The 16,057-nt window shown below is 34.4% G+C and overlaps 1 protein-coding gene across 1 annotated transcript in view; it reads right to left on the bottom strand.

Moving 5' to 3' along the window:
• ITGA1 (integrin subunit alpha 1) overlaps window positions 1–16,057 on the bottom strand; it is a 190,376-nt gene that overhangs the window by 110,959 nt on the left and 63,360 nt on the right. Inside the window, exon 2 of the mRNA XM_051990626.1 lies at window positions 14,505–14,625. Within this exon, the coding sequence (XP_051846586.1) occupies window positions 14,505–14,625 (121 nt within the window). The remainder of the gene's footprint in view (window positions 1–14,504; window positions 14,626–16,057) is intronic.

Below are 16,057 nucleotides of genomic sequence, written 5' to 3'. Positions count from 1 at the left end.
AGTGTAGGAGTTCTCACTGGAAATGAAATAATTCAGTTAAGCTAAAATAATATATGAAAAGATTAATACTAGTTTGTGGATTTATTTTATATTCTGCTATTTTAGTGAAGTTAATATTTCAATGAATTTTTATTAACATCTTCAGAATCCTCTAAATAAATCATTACATCATTTATAAAAAAAACAATAATTTTGTCTCTTTTTAACCTGTGCTTATTCACTGAATTCCCTAATCTGAAGACTTAATGAATACCAAAGCAGAAATATCAAATGAAATATTAGTAAAATAGTTTATCCCAATAGCTAGAATTATAATGGCAACAATGGACATCATTGCTTTACCTCTGCTTATATTGGAAGGGCCTCTAGTATTTCTCCTTTATAGTTAATTGGTGTGAGACGAGAACCACCAGCCAGTGTCGCTGGAGGTCTAACTCAGATCTGTAGCTCTTCATGTGAGAGGATGATGATGATGATGATGATGATGATGATACAAGGACACTGAGAGGCAGTTGCTGTTCTCTGACCTCTCTGACTGAGAGGCTGTTGTGCTGTCTGACCTCTCTTCTCTTCTCTCTGCCTCCAATTTATTTCATTTCCAGTCCACAAGCAACACCTGTATCAGTAAAGGCTACTTTACAACTCCTTCTGATGTTATGATTCACAGCTGTGGAGGCTCTTGGAGAATTGATCTGCCTCTTCACCTAGGTTTGGTCTTTAACAGTTAATTCAAGCTCTTGATTTTATGTAATTATTGCTCATCGTACTGGAGAAAGGTTCCTATGCTAGTTTATAAATTTTAATACAAATGAGCATCATATTTTGTAAAGAAAAGCCTTTTTCTGAATCTATTGATATACATTCTCATTTTATTAGTAGTTTGATCTATTACGTTTTAGTTTTTCTCATATAGAGCTAATCATGCATTTTTGGTTTAAATTCAAGTTGATCATAATGAATACTCTTTTAAATATAGTCGTATCACTAATATTTAATTTGATTTTTCTGCTTTGGTATTCATTAAACCTTTAGTTTACTTGTTCCTTTCCTAAAAAGGGCATCACTCTTCTAATTGTTTCATGAAAGGCATTTGGTAGGATGGATTCTTTATTTATTTTTATTGTTACAATCTCATACTTATCTTCTAATCTTTTCTCCTTCTTTCTTCTAATTTAGTGTTTGACTTGACCTTTTCACCAATTAGTTGATCCAATTATACATAAACCATTTCTGAAGTGACTTCTTTATTATTCCTTGATTATTAAAATATAATCTAGTTTTTTGTTTTTGTTTTTAATGTTTGAAGGTCACCATTCCAACACTATTTGACTTTTTCTGAAAAGTATATTTGTGTTGTACAGGAACAAGCTTTCTTCAAATCTTTGATTTCTTGATCCTGAACCAAATTTTCATGTGTATTTTTCACTGTTCTCCCAGTCCCACTTTCACATTGAAGTCACCAAGAACATTTTATATATATATATACACACACACACATATATACACACACACACATATATACACACACACACATATATACACACACACACACATATATATATATAGACTTGTTTTTGAATATCTTGCCAAATCCTCCTTAGAATTTCTCTACATCATCTACAAACAGATTTTTCAAAGTAAAACTGCAAATACCTTCATGCTGATCTATTTGTTATCTTTCTCCTGCATAGCTAGCTCATTAGGTACTCCTTAAAATAATTTTTCTTTTTGGTTTGGTGATCATGGTGAACCCAATTCCATTAATTGAATGAAAAAAGTTTAAGCATTTAGCATTTATTAAGCATCATATTATGATGAACATTTAAGATGTAAATAAAAAATACTGCTACTCCCTCCCCTGAAGGAGTTAACATTTTTTGACTGAAAGCCTTTCCCAATCCCACTGAATTTTAGTGCCTTCAAGTTATCTTCAAAAATCTCCACTTTATCCTGTATATAAATTGTGTGTACTTTTCTTTAACAAATTGTCTTCCCCTCTTCAAGCTGTTCATGGGCAGAGACTCTCACGTGCTTTGCTTTCTGCCTTTTTTTTTTTTAGATAATAACTTTTTATTTTCAAAGTATATGCAAAGATAGTTTCCAACATTCATCCTTGCAAAACTTTGTGTCTCAAATTTTTCTCCTTTCTTTCCTCCCATCCCTTCCTAGATAAAAAGTAATACAATATATGCTAAACACCTGCAATTCTTATCAACTACTCTTCTTTGTATTTTGAGGCACAGTGTCTAGCACATAGTAAGTACTTAACAAATATTTACTAATTGATTGATATTGATTGACTAATAATCTAATGGGGGAAACAATACATAAAGAATAGTGGCCAGTAAGGGTTATTTTGGCTTGAATTATTGGAAATGTGGATGTATCTGTAGTGGAATAGATTAATACATCTTTTGTGGTAATAAGTCTAGTTTTTACATACATAGTTTATATAGAGAGAGTTTAATAATTATAGTTCCAGAACTGAAAATTGGGAGCATGAGAGAGTAGAGTAATAGTTTGAGAAGATGGCATGTGAATCACTGACAATTTAGGATGCCAATTTTTTAAATCACTCTAAGGTGAACCTAGAAAGCATTCTTCTATTTAGATGTCTTTTCTTTGTCTTTTTTTTTCATTTTTAGAAAAACAAAAATCAATGTGGTTGTGCTTTAGTTCCTCAATAGACTTAGATAGATTTGGGGAAACTTTAAAGATATTTGAATCTAATCCTGCTATTTTATAGATGAGGAAATACAGATATAAAAAGATAATCAAGTGGTACCTTGTAATAGAGTTATGATTTGTACTCAGAGTATCAACTTTTTTTTTTGAGAAAATCAGGGTAAAGTTACTTACCTAGAGTCACACAATTAGTTTCTGAAGGTAGATTTGAACCCAGGTACTCCTATCTCTAGGGTTGGTGCTCTACCTACTGTGCCATCTCACTGCCCCTCAATATATCAACTTTCTAATGGGCAACAATTAACACCAATAGTACCAAAAGTTAAATGAATATTTCTAAATAATCTTAAAATTAAGTGATTCTTATTGTCCCTTTCTAATTCTGTTATCTTCACTAGGGAAGCAGAAGGGCTATCTATACATTTGTTTTTCCTTCTAACTTCTCTGATTTCCTAAAAGCTATCCATAGACCCCTTTCAAGTTAAGAATCTCTAATATAGAATAAAATCCTAGGGGGAAAAGATGTTATGGAGGAATGACTGGGGGATATAGTGTCAGAGAATTTGAATATGAATGATAGCTCACTTAGTCACTTAGTGGAGATGTGACCTAGGCTCCAGAGCTCTAAATACAGAATCTTTTAGCTTTTCCTTAGAATGCATTTGGTGTAGATAATCTCTAAAGGTTATTCTAGTTCTAAACACTATAATTTAATGGAATACTGGGGCTCAGCTAGCATGCCCTCATATGGTTTCTAGGGAATGCAGAAATAGAAAAATAAATATAAAATAAACTGAGGAAGGAGTGAGCTCTATCAATGAGGGAGATTTAGAAAATCATATTACAAGAGGTGCCACTTAAATGGAGGTAGGTTTCTAAGAGGCAGATGCTAGGAAGTTAAAATATTCCACATTGGAGAGGATAACCTGTACAAAGACATGGAAGTGAGAGATAGAATGCTGCTTATTAGGATAATTTCTTAGACTCTAACCTATAATAGGAAAAATCATATTAAAAAAATCCAGAAATTTAGGTTAGAGCCAGACATTGAAGGTTTTAAAATGTTAGATTGAGAACTGTGTTCTTTATCCTAGAGGTTGCAGGGCAGCAGTAAAACTTCTTGAGAGGAACGACATGATCAGATCCATGCTTTAGGGTATTGGAGTTTTGTTTTGAATTCAAGAGCAAAAAGAAAAATAATTTCATGGGAAACAAATATAAAGAGAAAGACCATCAAATAGACCTAATTTTGTACATGCAAACCTCTATTACAATGATGGAGTACAGAAGTTATATAAAGAAATTGATAAAAATCCTCCAAAGGAAGTCACAATTCAATTTCGTTTTTAGTTCTACAAATATTTATTAATAATTATTGGTTGATTAAATGTCCACTATGGACATTTAATGGGGGCTGGGAGTAGAATGAAAAAAAAAATAACAGAGTTTCCCTGAAAGAGCTTACATTTCACTTGAAGGATACTACACTTATATATAAATAAATGAAAGGTAAATTGAAGAAGGGAAGGGCAATGAAAACTAGAGGAATTAAGGCTTCCCACAGAGGAGACACATGAGCTGAGCAAAAGGAAGGCTTTAAAGAGATGAGATAAGGAGTGAGCTCAAGCCAGACTTGCCAAATAGTGTGTGCAAAGCACAAAGACAGGAGATTGAATGCCAAATTTGGTAAACCAGTTTAGCTAAAATATTTTAGGTATGAATGTGACTGATGTGAAATAAGGCTTGAAAGTAGGTTGGAACCATGCTGTGATGACCATTAAATGCCATTTGAGGAGTACCTAACCTTAATATTTAATGATTTTAATGTGAAGGTGAGCATAGAGAGGGAGAGTGAAAAATATATAGATAGTTCACATTTTATATAAATTTGCGTTATACAAATTTGACTTTATGTAAAGACTTCTGAAAGAAATCTGCATTCAAAAAACGTAAACAACTATATAAACTATGTAAACAGTACTATGCTCTCTGTTATCCCTCTTGTCCCTCCTACCCCCCAACTCCAAACTCTGAAGAAACAACTAGTGAAAAACCTCCATAAACACTAGATTGGAGGCTTGGCTTGACACTTCTGGCACTGCAAGAAAAAAAAAAAAAAACACCTTTGCCCTATTTTCTTCTCCATCCCCACCCTTCTCATTCTTCTCTCCTGGCCCTTACATATCCTTGAGTGGTATGCTGGTCCCCTCCTCCATGGCATATGGCCCTCTTCCTGTCTCCTTCCCTCTCTCTTTTTCCCTTGTCATGAGCAAATTCACATTATGTAATATCTTTGCAGAGTTGTCTGCACATCATTCTACTTATATAAACCAAGAAGTATCTGTATTTGTAGATGTGATTCAAGATTTAGAAAGTCTTACTAGTAATTAACCATCCTGAAGTGGAAAGGACTATACTGAAAATGGTAAATTTCCCACACATTAGGAATCTTTAAGCACAGGCAAGGCAGCTAAAGCGAGCATTCCTCATTATAAGGTTATAGATTTTGAGATGCAAGGGATATTCAAGGTCATCTAGTTCTATCCTACATTTTTCAGTGGAGGCTCATAGAATGTAAAAAGATTTGCTCAAAATCACTGTCTGAAAGTGACAGAGACCAAGAGCTGATTACAAATTTCTGATTCAAAAGCAGTTACTCTTTCCACTAAAACATCCTGTATAAGTTGGAGAAAATGATCATTGAAATCCCTTCTAATACTATGATTCTGAGACTTTTTAGTGTTTTTGGCTATTTTTTTCCCCATGAATAACAGTATTGTGAGCTCTGAAAGCTAGGGCTGCTTCTTTTTTGTCTTTATAGCTTCAACAACCTAACAATGTGCCATACGCACAAAGTAATTGCTTAGTAAATGTTTGATAACTTGTTGACTCGTTTAAAGAGCTGATTATTGCATGCTTGTCCATTTCGTAGTCCTCTCTGGCATGATGTTATACACTAGCATTCTTTAATATTTTCTAATTATCTTTCATATTTTCTGTTTTTGGAATTGTATGTAAAGTCAAACTTACCATCCAGAAGTCAAGCCTCTTATTCTATGATAAATAAATTCATGAGCATTGACCAGTGGTCCTTTTAGAAGATAAACACAGCAACCCCCACACTATAGGCCCATAGAAAATGCCAGGCAAAGGGATGTGGGCAGAAACGAGAGGAATCAAAGAAATGACAATTTGCCAAAGGAGAAATTTAGACTTCAAAGAGAACAAATACAAATACAAAAGTAATACAAAATAAACAACATATTAAAAATGGACAAAGAAGATTTGACCCAGCTTAACAATAACAAAAAAAAAATCAATCTTACCTCTTGTTGAAATAAGGTGGTGGTGTTTTTTAAGTACACAAATGGAATTACTGTACAATGACTACAAACCTAAGAGAAATTAGATATGCTCCTAAAATACATTGTCCCTTTTTTTCTCAATAGCTCTATAGAAGAACAAATCCCTCTTGGGTTGCATAGTCAAGCCAAGTGGATATTTATCAAGCACTATATGTTAACTTGGGCAGAGAGATGGTGCAGTAGATAAAGGAACCCTGAATCTATACTCAGAAAGACCTGAGTTCATATTTGTCCTCAGACGCTTATCAGCTGTGTTTCCCCCGGTAAGTCACTGCTTGCCTCAGTTTCCTCATCTCTATACTCTGGTTGCAAAATTAGCAATAAAATGGCACACCAGATAGAGCATTGAGCCTGGAGTTCGGAAAATTCAGATACTTAATTAGGTATATGAATGTGGCCAAGTCACTTAGCCCTATTTATCTTAGTTCAACATTTGCAAAATGAACTGGAGAAGGAAACAGCAAACCAGTCCAGTATTTTTGCTAATGAAACCCCAAATGGAGTCATGAAGAGTCAGACATGACTGATAGGACTCAACAATAATAACAACAACATATACGGGCACTGCGCTAGGTGAAAAAATGACCCTGATCTCAAAGAGTACTCAGTCTAATAACTAGAGACAATTTCAGAGGGAAGACCATAAATTTAAGGACTCCTGGGAAAGGGTTCATGTTGATGGTAGGAATTCCGAGGATAAGAACTTAATCCATTTATCTAAACAAACTAATAAAAATTGACTCAGAATATTCAGAGATTCATTCCTATAAACAACTCAACTTTTCCTAGTTTTTATTAGCATAAATACCTGCTTATTTATAGTTTTACACATAAACTCTCTGGCTATGGCATGAAAGAACACAGTTGTGAGCACTATCCTTACATGTACCATCATTCTCATATTTTGGTCCCCCTTCCTTCTTAATAGAGATCTGTCTTTAGTTATCCAGGGAGGAATAAAAGAAGAATGTGCAGGAAGAGAGGAGATCTTTTAATCAAGAGGGAGGTGCCATGGACAACTCAAGGATTCAGAGGGAAAGAAAAAGTAAGATGGCTTGTCTTTTTTTTTTTTTTAATTATTATATTTATTGACAAACTAGGGAGAGACAGATGAAGATATCTTTTCAGGGGCAGGACACATGATTCAATTAACAAGTATTTAGTAAATACTTAATATGTACCAGGCACTGGGTCAGGTGTTGGGGACTCAGAAACAAAAATGAATCAGTTCTCCCTTTCAAGGGAGGAAAAGTACTGGCAGCAAGAATGTCTGCCTCCTCACAAGTCAATATCCTAGGCACATCATGGAGAAGACAAAGAATCACTTAGTTCTTCCTTGAATGATTTTGCTTGGATAGTGAGTTAAGTACCAGTTAGAAACTATGTGGTTTTAATAAACAAAAACATTGATTTTCTTTCTCTCCTACCTCTATCAAAAGGAAGAAGAAAGAAAGAAACAAAGAAGAAGGAGGAGGAAGAGGAGAAAAAGAATAGGAGGAAAAATAAATAGAAGAGGAAGAAGAGGAGGAAGAAGAGGAAGAAGAAAGGAAGAGGAAGGAGGAGGAGGAAAAAGAGGAGGAGCAGGAGGAGAAAGAAGAAGAGATCCTTGTAATGAATACCCAGAGTCAAGGAAAACAAATTCCTATATTGATTATGCCCCCCCCAAAAAAAAAAAGTCTAATGTAACCTGACATCTTAAGGCTTTCATAAATATTTCTCCTTGTTCTGCTTTCTTCACACTGCATCAGTTCATACAAGTATTCTCTAAATTCACCCAAACTGTCCTTTTTAAAAAATAATTTTGCATGGCACAATAGTAATGTGTAACGTTAATATATGAAATTTTGTCAACTATTTCCCAATTGATGGTTATCCATTCAGTTCCCAGTTTTTTGTCACCACACAAACAGCTACTATAGATGTTTTTGTTCATATGGTTCTTTTTCCTTTTTCTTTGATTTCTTTGGAGTATAGATCTACTAGTGTTATTGTTAGATCAAAGGATTTGCCCAGTTTAACAACATTTTAAGTATAATTCCAAGTTGTTTTCCAAAATGGCTGGACTAATCCACTCCCCTATAAGCAGAGCATTAATATGCCATTTTTGCAATAGTCCTCAACAGTTGTCATATTCTATTTTTATCAACTTTGCTAATCTGATGGTATGAGTTGATACCTCAGAATTGTTTTAATTTGAATTTACTTATTTTTATTATGTGTGAATTTTTGTTTAAGGGAGTTTCTTGTAAAGAACATAATATTTAACCTGCTTTTTAATCTATTTTATTTTCTGCTTTGGTTTTATGAGTGAGTTCACAATCTCAATTAAGAGAGATAATTATTTATTTCCCTTCATCCTACTCTTATACTTTCTTCAAGTGAATTTTATTAAACATAATTTTTATCACATTGTGATGAATAAATGATATGGTTAATATTTTTCCTTTTCTACATTTTTGGTGAGTTCTTTATGCTCCAATACTTGTTGGATCTTTCCAAGGTTGTTATATAAAAGTACTTAAGTTCCTTACTATTATTATCATTCAGTCATTTCAGTTCCACTCTTTTGTTGATCCCATTTGGGGTTTTCTTGGTAAAGATATTGGAGTGGTTTGCCATTTTGTTCTTTAGTGGATACTTTTTCTCAGCAATCAGAAGTTGAATGACTTGTCCAGCATCCCAGAGCTAAGAAATATCTGAGGCTGAATTTGAATTTGGGACTTCCCGATTCCAGGTCCAGTACTCTATTCACTGAGCCACTGGTTAACTCCAAATTTCTTATTATTCTAATTCAGTAAACACTAAAGCTCTATTATCTCTAATTTTCCTAAAATTCTTTTCAGAATCCTAATTTATTTCTTGTTTATCATTGTCTAGATCATTAAGGAGTAGATTGACCCTCCCCACCCCCCACTCCCATTATAGTTAGTTTTACTATTTCTCCCTCAGTTCCATTACCTTTTACCTTAAATATTTAGATATTATGTTATTTTGTACATTCCTATTAAATTTGATATCTATGGAGCCTTGTCCCTTTAAGCATAATGCAATTTTCCTGCATATCTTGTTTTTTGATCACCTCTATATTTATTCTAGTCTTTTCTGAAGTCGAGAGTTACCTCTACTTTTTTGAATTTAATTGAAGCACAATAGATTTTGCTTTAGCCTCTCAATTCTATATGATTATTTATGTTTGAAATATATTTATTATAAATGACCTATTGTTAGATTCTCTTTCCTAATCTATCCAAGTCTTTACATTTAGCACAAGTCAATACCAAACTTATGATGTGTACTGAATAAATGTTTGCTCACTTGACTTGTTTATGAGCCAGTTGATTCCTTGCATTGAGGATTATTATTGTTAATCATGCATTTCTTAGAGCAGAGAGGAATACCAGCAGGGTGGATTAGAGGCTTTCTAGGGCCAGATATTTTTTGTTTAATAGGAGCCCTAATCATACACTGCTTAGTTTGAAAAACCTTCCAGAGACTCTTGCTGTTCAGTTCTGTCCAACTCTTCATGATCCCATAGACCATAGCAGACCAATACTGTCTACTGGATTTTCTTGACAAACATACTAGATGGGTTACCATTTCCTTCTCCAGTGAATTAAAGTAACCGTCAGTAAAGTGAGTTGCCCAAAATTACACAGCTAAGTGTCTGAGGCCAGATTGACCTCAGATCTTCCCTGACTCCCACTGAACCCTCAGCTGCCTTTTTCCAAAGTCTCATCTGCTTCTAAGATATCTACCCCATTATGATTACACAGTGCCCCAAAGTCCCTACATTATAACTCTAGCTTGTAAATTAAATAACTTTTTTGAGAAATCCACCATAAAAATGTGCACAATTTACCTGAAAGGATTCATTCAAGAGAAGAGAAAATATGCATTACCATTGATAAATTTACTGGATTGACCAGCATTTTATAAAGCAGGACCTTCTGAGGCTAGGATATAGGACCACAAAGGACCACATTTTTTCTGGTCATTTAATCCAGATTAAATAACCTGACCAAAATTATATCATTACAGCAGAGCCCAGGCACATACCACCTAACCTGATTTATGGATAGATCAGGATCATATTTCTAGGTGAGGAAATGGAAGTCCGGAAAGAGTGACTCATGTAGATAAGAGGCTACATCAGAATTAGAATCCGGGGCCCCTGACTTCAGCAGAATGAGGAGAAATTAATCTTGCTAATTGACAAATATTGTAGCTGTTTAATGTTAATTGAAGAAATAAGTAGTTAGCATCATGCCAAGCAAGTCTCCTGAAAAAAACTTCCCATAAAACAAATTTCCCTTTAAGTCATTTATCTTTTCTAACTTTATACATATTTGTACCATATTCAAAAATTAATTATGCATTTTCTTTTTTTGTTACAAGTCTACATACTATATGCTGCTACTTTGCATGCATGCTAGCTTGGAAGTTGAGAGCAGAAAGGTTTTTCAGCTACCTATAACTGAAGAGTCAAACACATAACATTTGAATGAGGCCCAAACTAGATTAAAATATAATTGGGAAATATTTAATAAAATAAATAAAATATATTAAGATGTGGATAACTATCATACTTTTCAACCACATAGGCCAAAACCTTTGGAGTCATAGCAGTTTAAGATCATAGATTTAGAGTTAGAAATTGTAAAGGTAGTCAGAGACAATGATGAGGTAAATGAGCCCCATATTAAATGCCCAAGGTCATTTAGATATTATGTAGTAGAGCCAAGATTCAAATCTAGGTCATCTGAAAACAATTCCAGAGCTCTGACCATTGTTGCACAAATCTTTGACCTTTTCTCTCCAGATTTATGCTCTCCTCTCTAAGTGAAACTTAGAGAGTTTTCCACTCACTTCCAGAATCAAATATAAAATCTTCTATTTATCTAAACCCTTTATAACTGGCCCACCTCCAAACCCCCCCCCAAAAAAAAAACCAACCCAAGTCAACTAAAACATAACTTTCTAGTCTTTTAACATCTTACTCCTCACCATGTACTCTGTGATACAATGACATTTGCCTTTTTGTTGTTCTTTGAATAAAATATTCCATCTTGCAACTCTGAGGATTAATATCTGTCCTCTTTGCCTCAAATGCTATTCACCTTCATTTCTATCTTTTGGCTTCCTTCAAGGCCCCAGTTAAAATCCCATCTTCTCCAGGAAGCTCTTCCCAATTTCTCTTAATTCTAGTGTCTTCTCTCTATTGATTATTTTCAATTTATTCTATATATAGCTTGTTTGTACATAGTTGTTTATGTTTTGTCTTCTCAATTAGATTGTGAGCTCCTTGAGGATCCCAGTGCTTAGTACAGTGCCTGGAACATAATGTTATGATTGCCTTAAGGTTTGCAAAGCATTTTTATATTTATTTTCTATTATTAAGCCTATAACTATTATCCATATTCTTATAGATAATTACATTATTATAGGTCATATTTTATATATATATATATACATATATACATATATATGGACACATAAAGATGCATGTCTATATAGATTAATATTTGCTGTGTAATTATTTTTTAATATTGTTTATTTTATCAATATTATTATATCCATTATCTTGATTCTTCTAACAGTTTGGGGAAGTAAATGTTCATATTATCTCCATTTTACACATTAAGAAATTGAGTCTGAAAGGGTTTTTGTGCCTTGTCCAAATTTACACAATTAGTCAATATCTTAGGAAGATTTGAACTTCCATTTTCTTAGTTCCAAGCCCATGACTCCAACAACCTAAAAAGCAGGGAAATTGATTTTAGTAAGGTGATCACAGTCTGGAGCAAATCTTGGCATGAAAGTCAATCTGTGGACAGAAATTGAGCTCTAGGAAAGCTAGTGGAATTGAAGCAGGTACAAGTAGGGTTCCACAGGGAACAGAGCCATTCCCTTAGTATTTGTTTGTATCAGGGCTGGGAGATCTCTCTCATTCCTTCATACTTGCAGTTGTGTTCTGCAATGATCATAGTCCTGTCAATTCTTCTAGATTTTGCTTGAGTTTTCCTCTTCTTTTCCATAACTTATTTCCGAGTCAGCTTCTTGATTTTCAGGCACAATTCAATTCAACAAACATTTATTAACTGCCTACTATTAATCATATGGCATGCTGGAGAAAAAAAAAAAAGATATTGTAGCCAGAAAGAAAAAAAAAAAGTAAGATGGTAGGAGAAAGTCTAACAACCTAAAAAGTGGTGTCAAAAGTTACAATAAAGGAGGAGAATTGAGAAAATTTAAGTTTTTTACAGAATATGGCTTCTCTGACACAAATTTGGAAAGCAATTGTCTATCTTAACTCCTGATCTTCTGTAGCCCTCCCATGCCTTTTTCCATCGTTAATACTGGCCTAGATATGCTATGTCCTCCTATGAGAAGGCAAACATTTTCCTAAAGGCAAAAATTGTTTTCCTCCCAAAGCCTGGTATAGTGCCTGGAACAAAATGGGCATTTAAACATTCCCCCCCCCCCCATTCATTCATGAAAACATTAGGGAACATGCATGCCCTTTATCAATATTTAGGACATTTCTGCTATATTACTGGCATTTTGGGGAGTGCAGATGCAAAAATGTCTTCAACAATTTAGCACATTTAGAACTCAGGAACTCATACTCTTAGCATACTCTGATACCCTGTCATATACTATATTAATCAAATTTAAAATATATAATGCAATAAAGAAGCTCTTTCTGGCCCTTTTCCTCTATGAAAGGATAATGACAGATTAATAGAATTCTTTTATACAAATAGATTTTATTGCCTCTATTTTGTTTATTATTGCCATTACCTGAAGAAAGGGCATGCTAACCTTTTTATTGCAGATCATTGCAAAACACAACTGCAGTTTGTCTGAAAGAATGAGAGGGACCTCCCAGCCCTGATACAAACAAATACTAAAGGAGTGGCTCTGTTCCCTGTGGAACCCTACTTGTACCTGCATCAATTCCACTAGCTTTCCTAGAGCTCAATTTCTGTTCACAGATTGGCTTTCATATCAAGATTTGCTCCAGACTGTGATCACCTTACTAAACCCCACGCTTTGTATTAACTATACTGAATACGAATCAATAGAGTACTTAACATGCATAAAATTTTTATACCCAGTACATGTTATTTGTTCAAAAAGTAAAAAAAACACTAGAGAAACACACACACACACACACTCATAGTAAATTCTAACAGCTCCAGGTTTTTATTCTTATTGCTGTTTTTCTAAATTAGGAAACATTTAGAAGACAAATTTAAGAGATGAACAAAGTATTCGTTGGATAAAATGGGGATAATTTTGGAAGGTATATTAATGCTTTTGAAGGACAGCAGGTAGGGTTAGTGGACTAAAGTAGAAGTCAGAAAGACCAAGGGTTAAATTCAAGATTTAAGAAACTGAGTAGGTAACCTACTCTCACTGTACAGTTGGGAATTCTCTAAAACTATTAATTGCTGAGCAGAGGCAGATATACATTGATACAGAGTTTCTCATTGAGAGTTATATGACCAATGAAATCAGAGATCTAGTGTAAATTTTAGTTATTTTAAAGAATTATTTAATCTGGTCTGTCACAGTCTCATTCAGATTAAAAAATGAGAACCCTTATAGAACTCCTGAGGCCATTTACCTAATTTTTCAATATCTTTTGCACCAGGGTTAAGATCTTCCTCTCTGTTAGCAACCTGTCATCATCTTCAATGACTTCACTGACCATCTGACACTTCCCCCCCATACATTCTTCTAATTCTCCAACACTACTGATCTTCTTCTGACCTTTACTTTAGTCATACACCCACACTTTTAACCTCACTATCTTTCAAAATTGTACCATGGTTGAGGTCTGAAACTTGACAATTTGATTATAACCTCCGTTCTTCCACTTCTCTTATTTTTTTTATTCACACTAAAACTACACTGTACCCTTACCATGACTTTCACCCTTTCACAGAAGGAAGCATGCCATGGGGCCATAATATCTAAAGTCCAGGCCTATCCTAGCCCCAAGGAGACCAGGGTCTGATTTTAGAGGTGACTCATCTCACGCAGGAAAGATTTAGAAAGTTTTGTTAAATATGTAGTAGAGACTATTTTATTTAACTTTTCATCTCTTTTTCATATCATTTCACACAGCACAGCAGGAATTTAACAAATGTTTGTTAAATGTTGAACTCTCCCCATAGCAGCTTAATTGCTAAACGATTTTAGTCAGGGGCCTTTGAGGTGAAGCCAGACTCCAACAGAAATCACTGACCACATCCTTTAAGGCCTATTGCCAGGGACTTTTTTTTCCCTAACTTTAAATCTATCTTTTCACAACATTATTTATTAGAAAGTATGCTCTGCTCAGAAATGGTTCATTCAAAAACGTACATTTAAAAAGCAGGGAACAAAACAGTTTCAATGAATTATTTTTTTTAAGTTAATAAGTAAATACAAAAACACAAAACTTACCATTTGCCTTCTTCATTTTCATATTGTTGAACTGTGTATCCAAACATGTCCTCCACTGGGCCACTGAAGGTCATTGCATTTTTCACATCCACATTGAAGGATATACAGAAGTCCAAGATCACTTTAAGAAGAAAAATAAAAGGTTCAATAACACAATAAGCAATGTATTCCACTCATGTTTTGAATTAGAGATAGTGTTCTTGTGGTTGCAACTGAAAACAATGTTCTTTTTGCAAAGGGCAATTTTGACACTTAAAATCTGAGAACTCTAAGAAAGGCAATCTATGTGGAACTTGGCTTTGGCTTTTATATTAATTCAAAGTCAATGCAAGTTTTTTATTGAATACAAATGAAGGATTCATATTCTAACTAGAAACCATAGTAACTTGGCATCCACATTATTCCCAGATCTAAAGATATTAAAAAATATGAGAGCTAGCTGGTGGAAGCTCATATAACCTTAAGTCCTGAAACAATGGTAGGAGATTAATTTTGCACTGGAGTTTTCTCCAACAAATTATGGCCACAAATGGAAAGTAAACAGCCAGCTTTTCCTATTTCAAGTACATCATATCTATATAGAGACTAATGATTTTGCACAGCCTTACCTCACTGCAATCCAATTCATGTTATGCAAGTCATGACATCATTTTCCTGATGTCATTAGTCTTTTTCCAGAAGGAAAATTTAGTTTTCCAATAGAAATTTAGTTAATACTGAATGAACAAACGCATAGGTAAGTGCCAAATGCAGGTAAAGCAGCACCCCCTAATTCTGCCTTATCAGGAATTGCCATACAGAGGAGGTGAGCTTAGAGTTTAAATTAGAGCTTAGAGATTTTAAGAGAAAGAAGGAAAGGGGATTTGGCAGGTGGAAAAACAACAAAAACCAACTTCTTCCAAGTATTTAGGAGTGTCTGTGTAAATAGTAAATTAGGGGTAGGAAGAACTACACTTGGCAGACTATCAGGAGATTTGCCTGGTGGGAGGTGAGGGTACAGATCAAGTGGACAGGCAGTATGGACCCATGGAAGCATTTCCTGTGCAATCTTCAAAAGAGATGGGGAACAGCTGCTTACCATCTTTGGTATTATAACCCTTCCTATATTGTAAGACAGTTTAAAGATATTCCTGTTTCTCTCTTCTCCAGACTAAATAAGAGTAATTCCTTCACTCTTTCCTCAGAAGTTCTGATTTCCCTTTGATCATTTTTTATTGCTGTCATCTACTTTTTCTCACAGAGTTCTTAAGATGGGAAGTTCCCAAATGGGCAGTGGGTTCAGATGGAACTGTAACAGTGATATGTATGTGGGGAAGGTTAGTTTCACAGTCAGGACAGGAGTTAGACAAATGATGGAACTGTAGGATCACAGATTTGGAGCTTGATTCAAGGATTAACCCATCATTTTATCCAACCCCATCATTTTGCAGATGAGGACACTGAAGCCCAGAAGAATGACTTGCTTAATTAAGGTCAAACAAGTAGTGCAAGGAAGAGCCAAGATTCAAACCCAGATCCTTTAACTACAAATGCTCCACTAATTCCACCTCTTC

The sequence above is a fragment of the Antechinus flavipes genome, chromosome 1 (genome assembly GCF_016432865.1).
Source record: "Antechinus flavipes isolate AdamAnt ecotype Samford, QLD, Australia chromosome 1, AdamAnt_v2, whole genome shotgun sequence".
NCBI lineage: Eukaryota > Metazoa > Chordata > Mammalia > Dasyuromorphia > Dasyuridae > Antechinus > Antechinus flavipes.
This window is presented reverse-complemented; position numbering and strand designations above follow the sequence as displayed.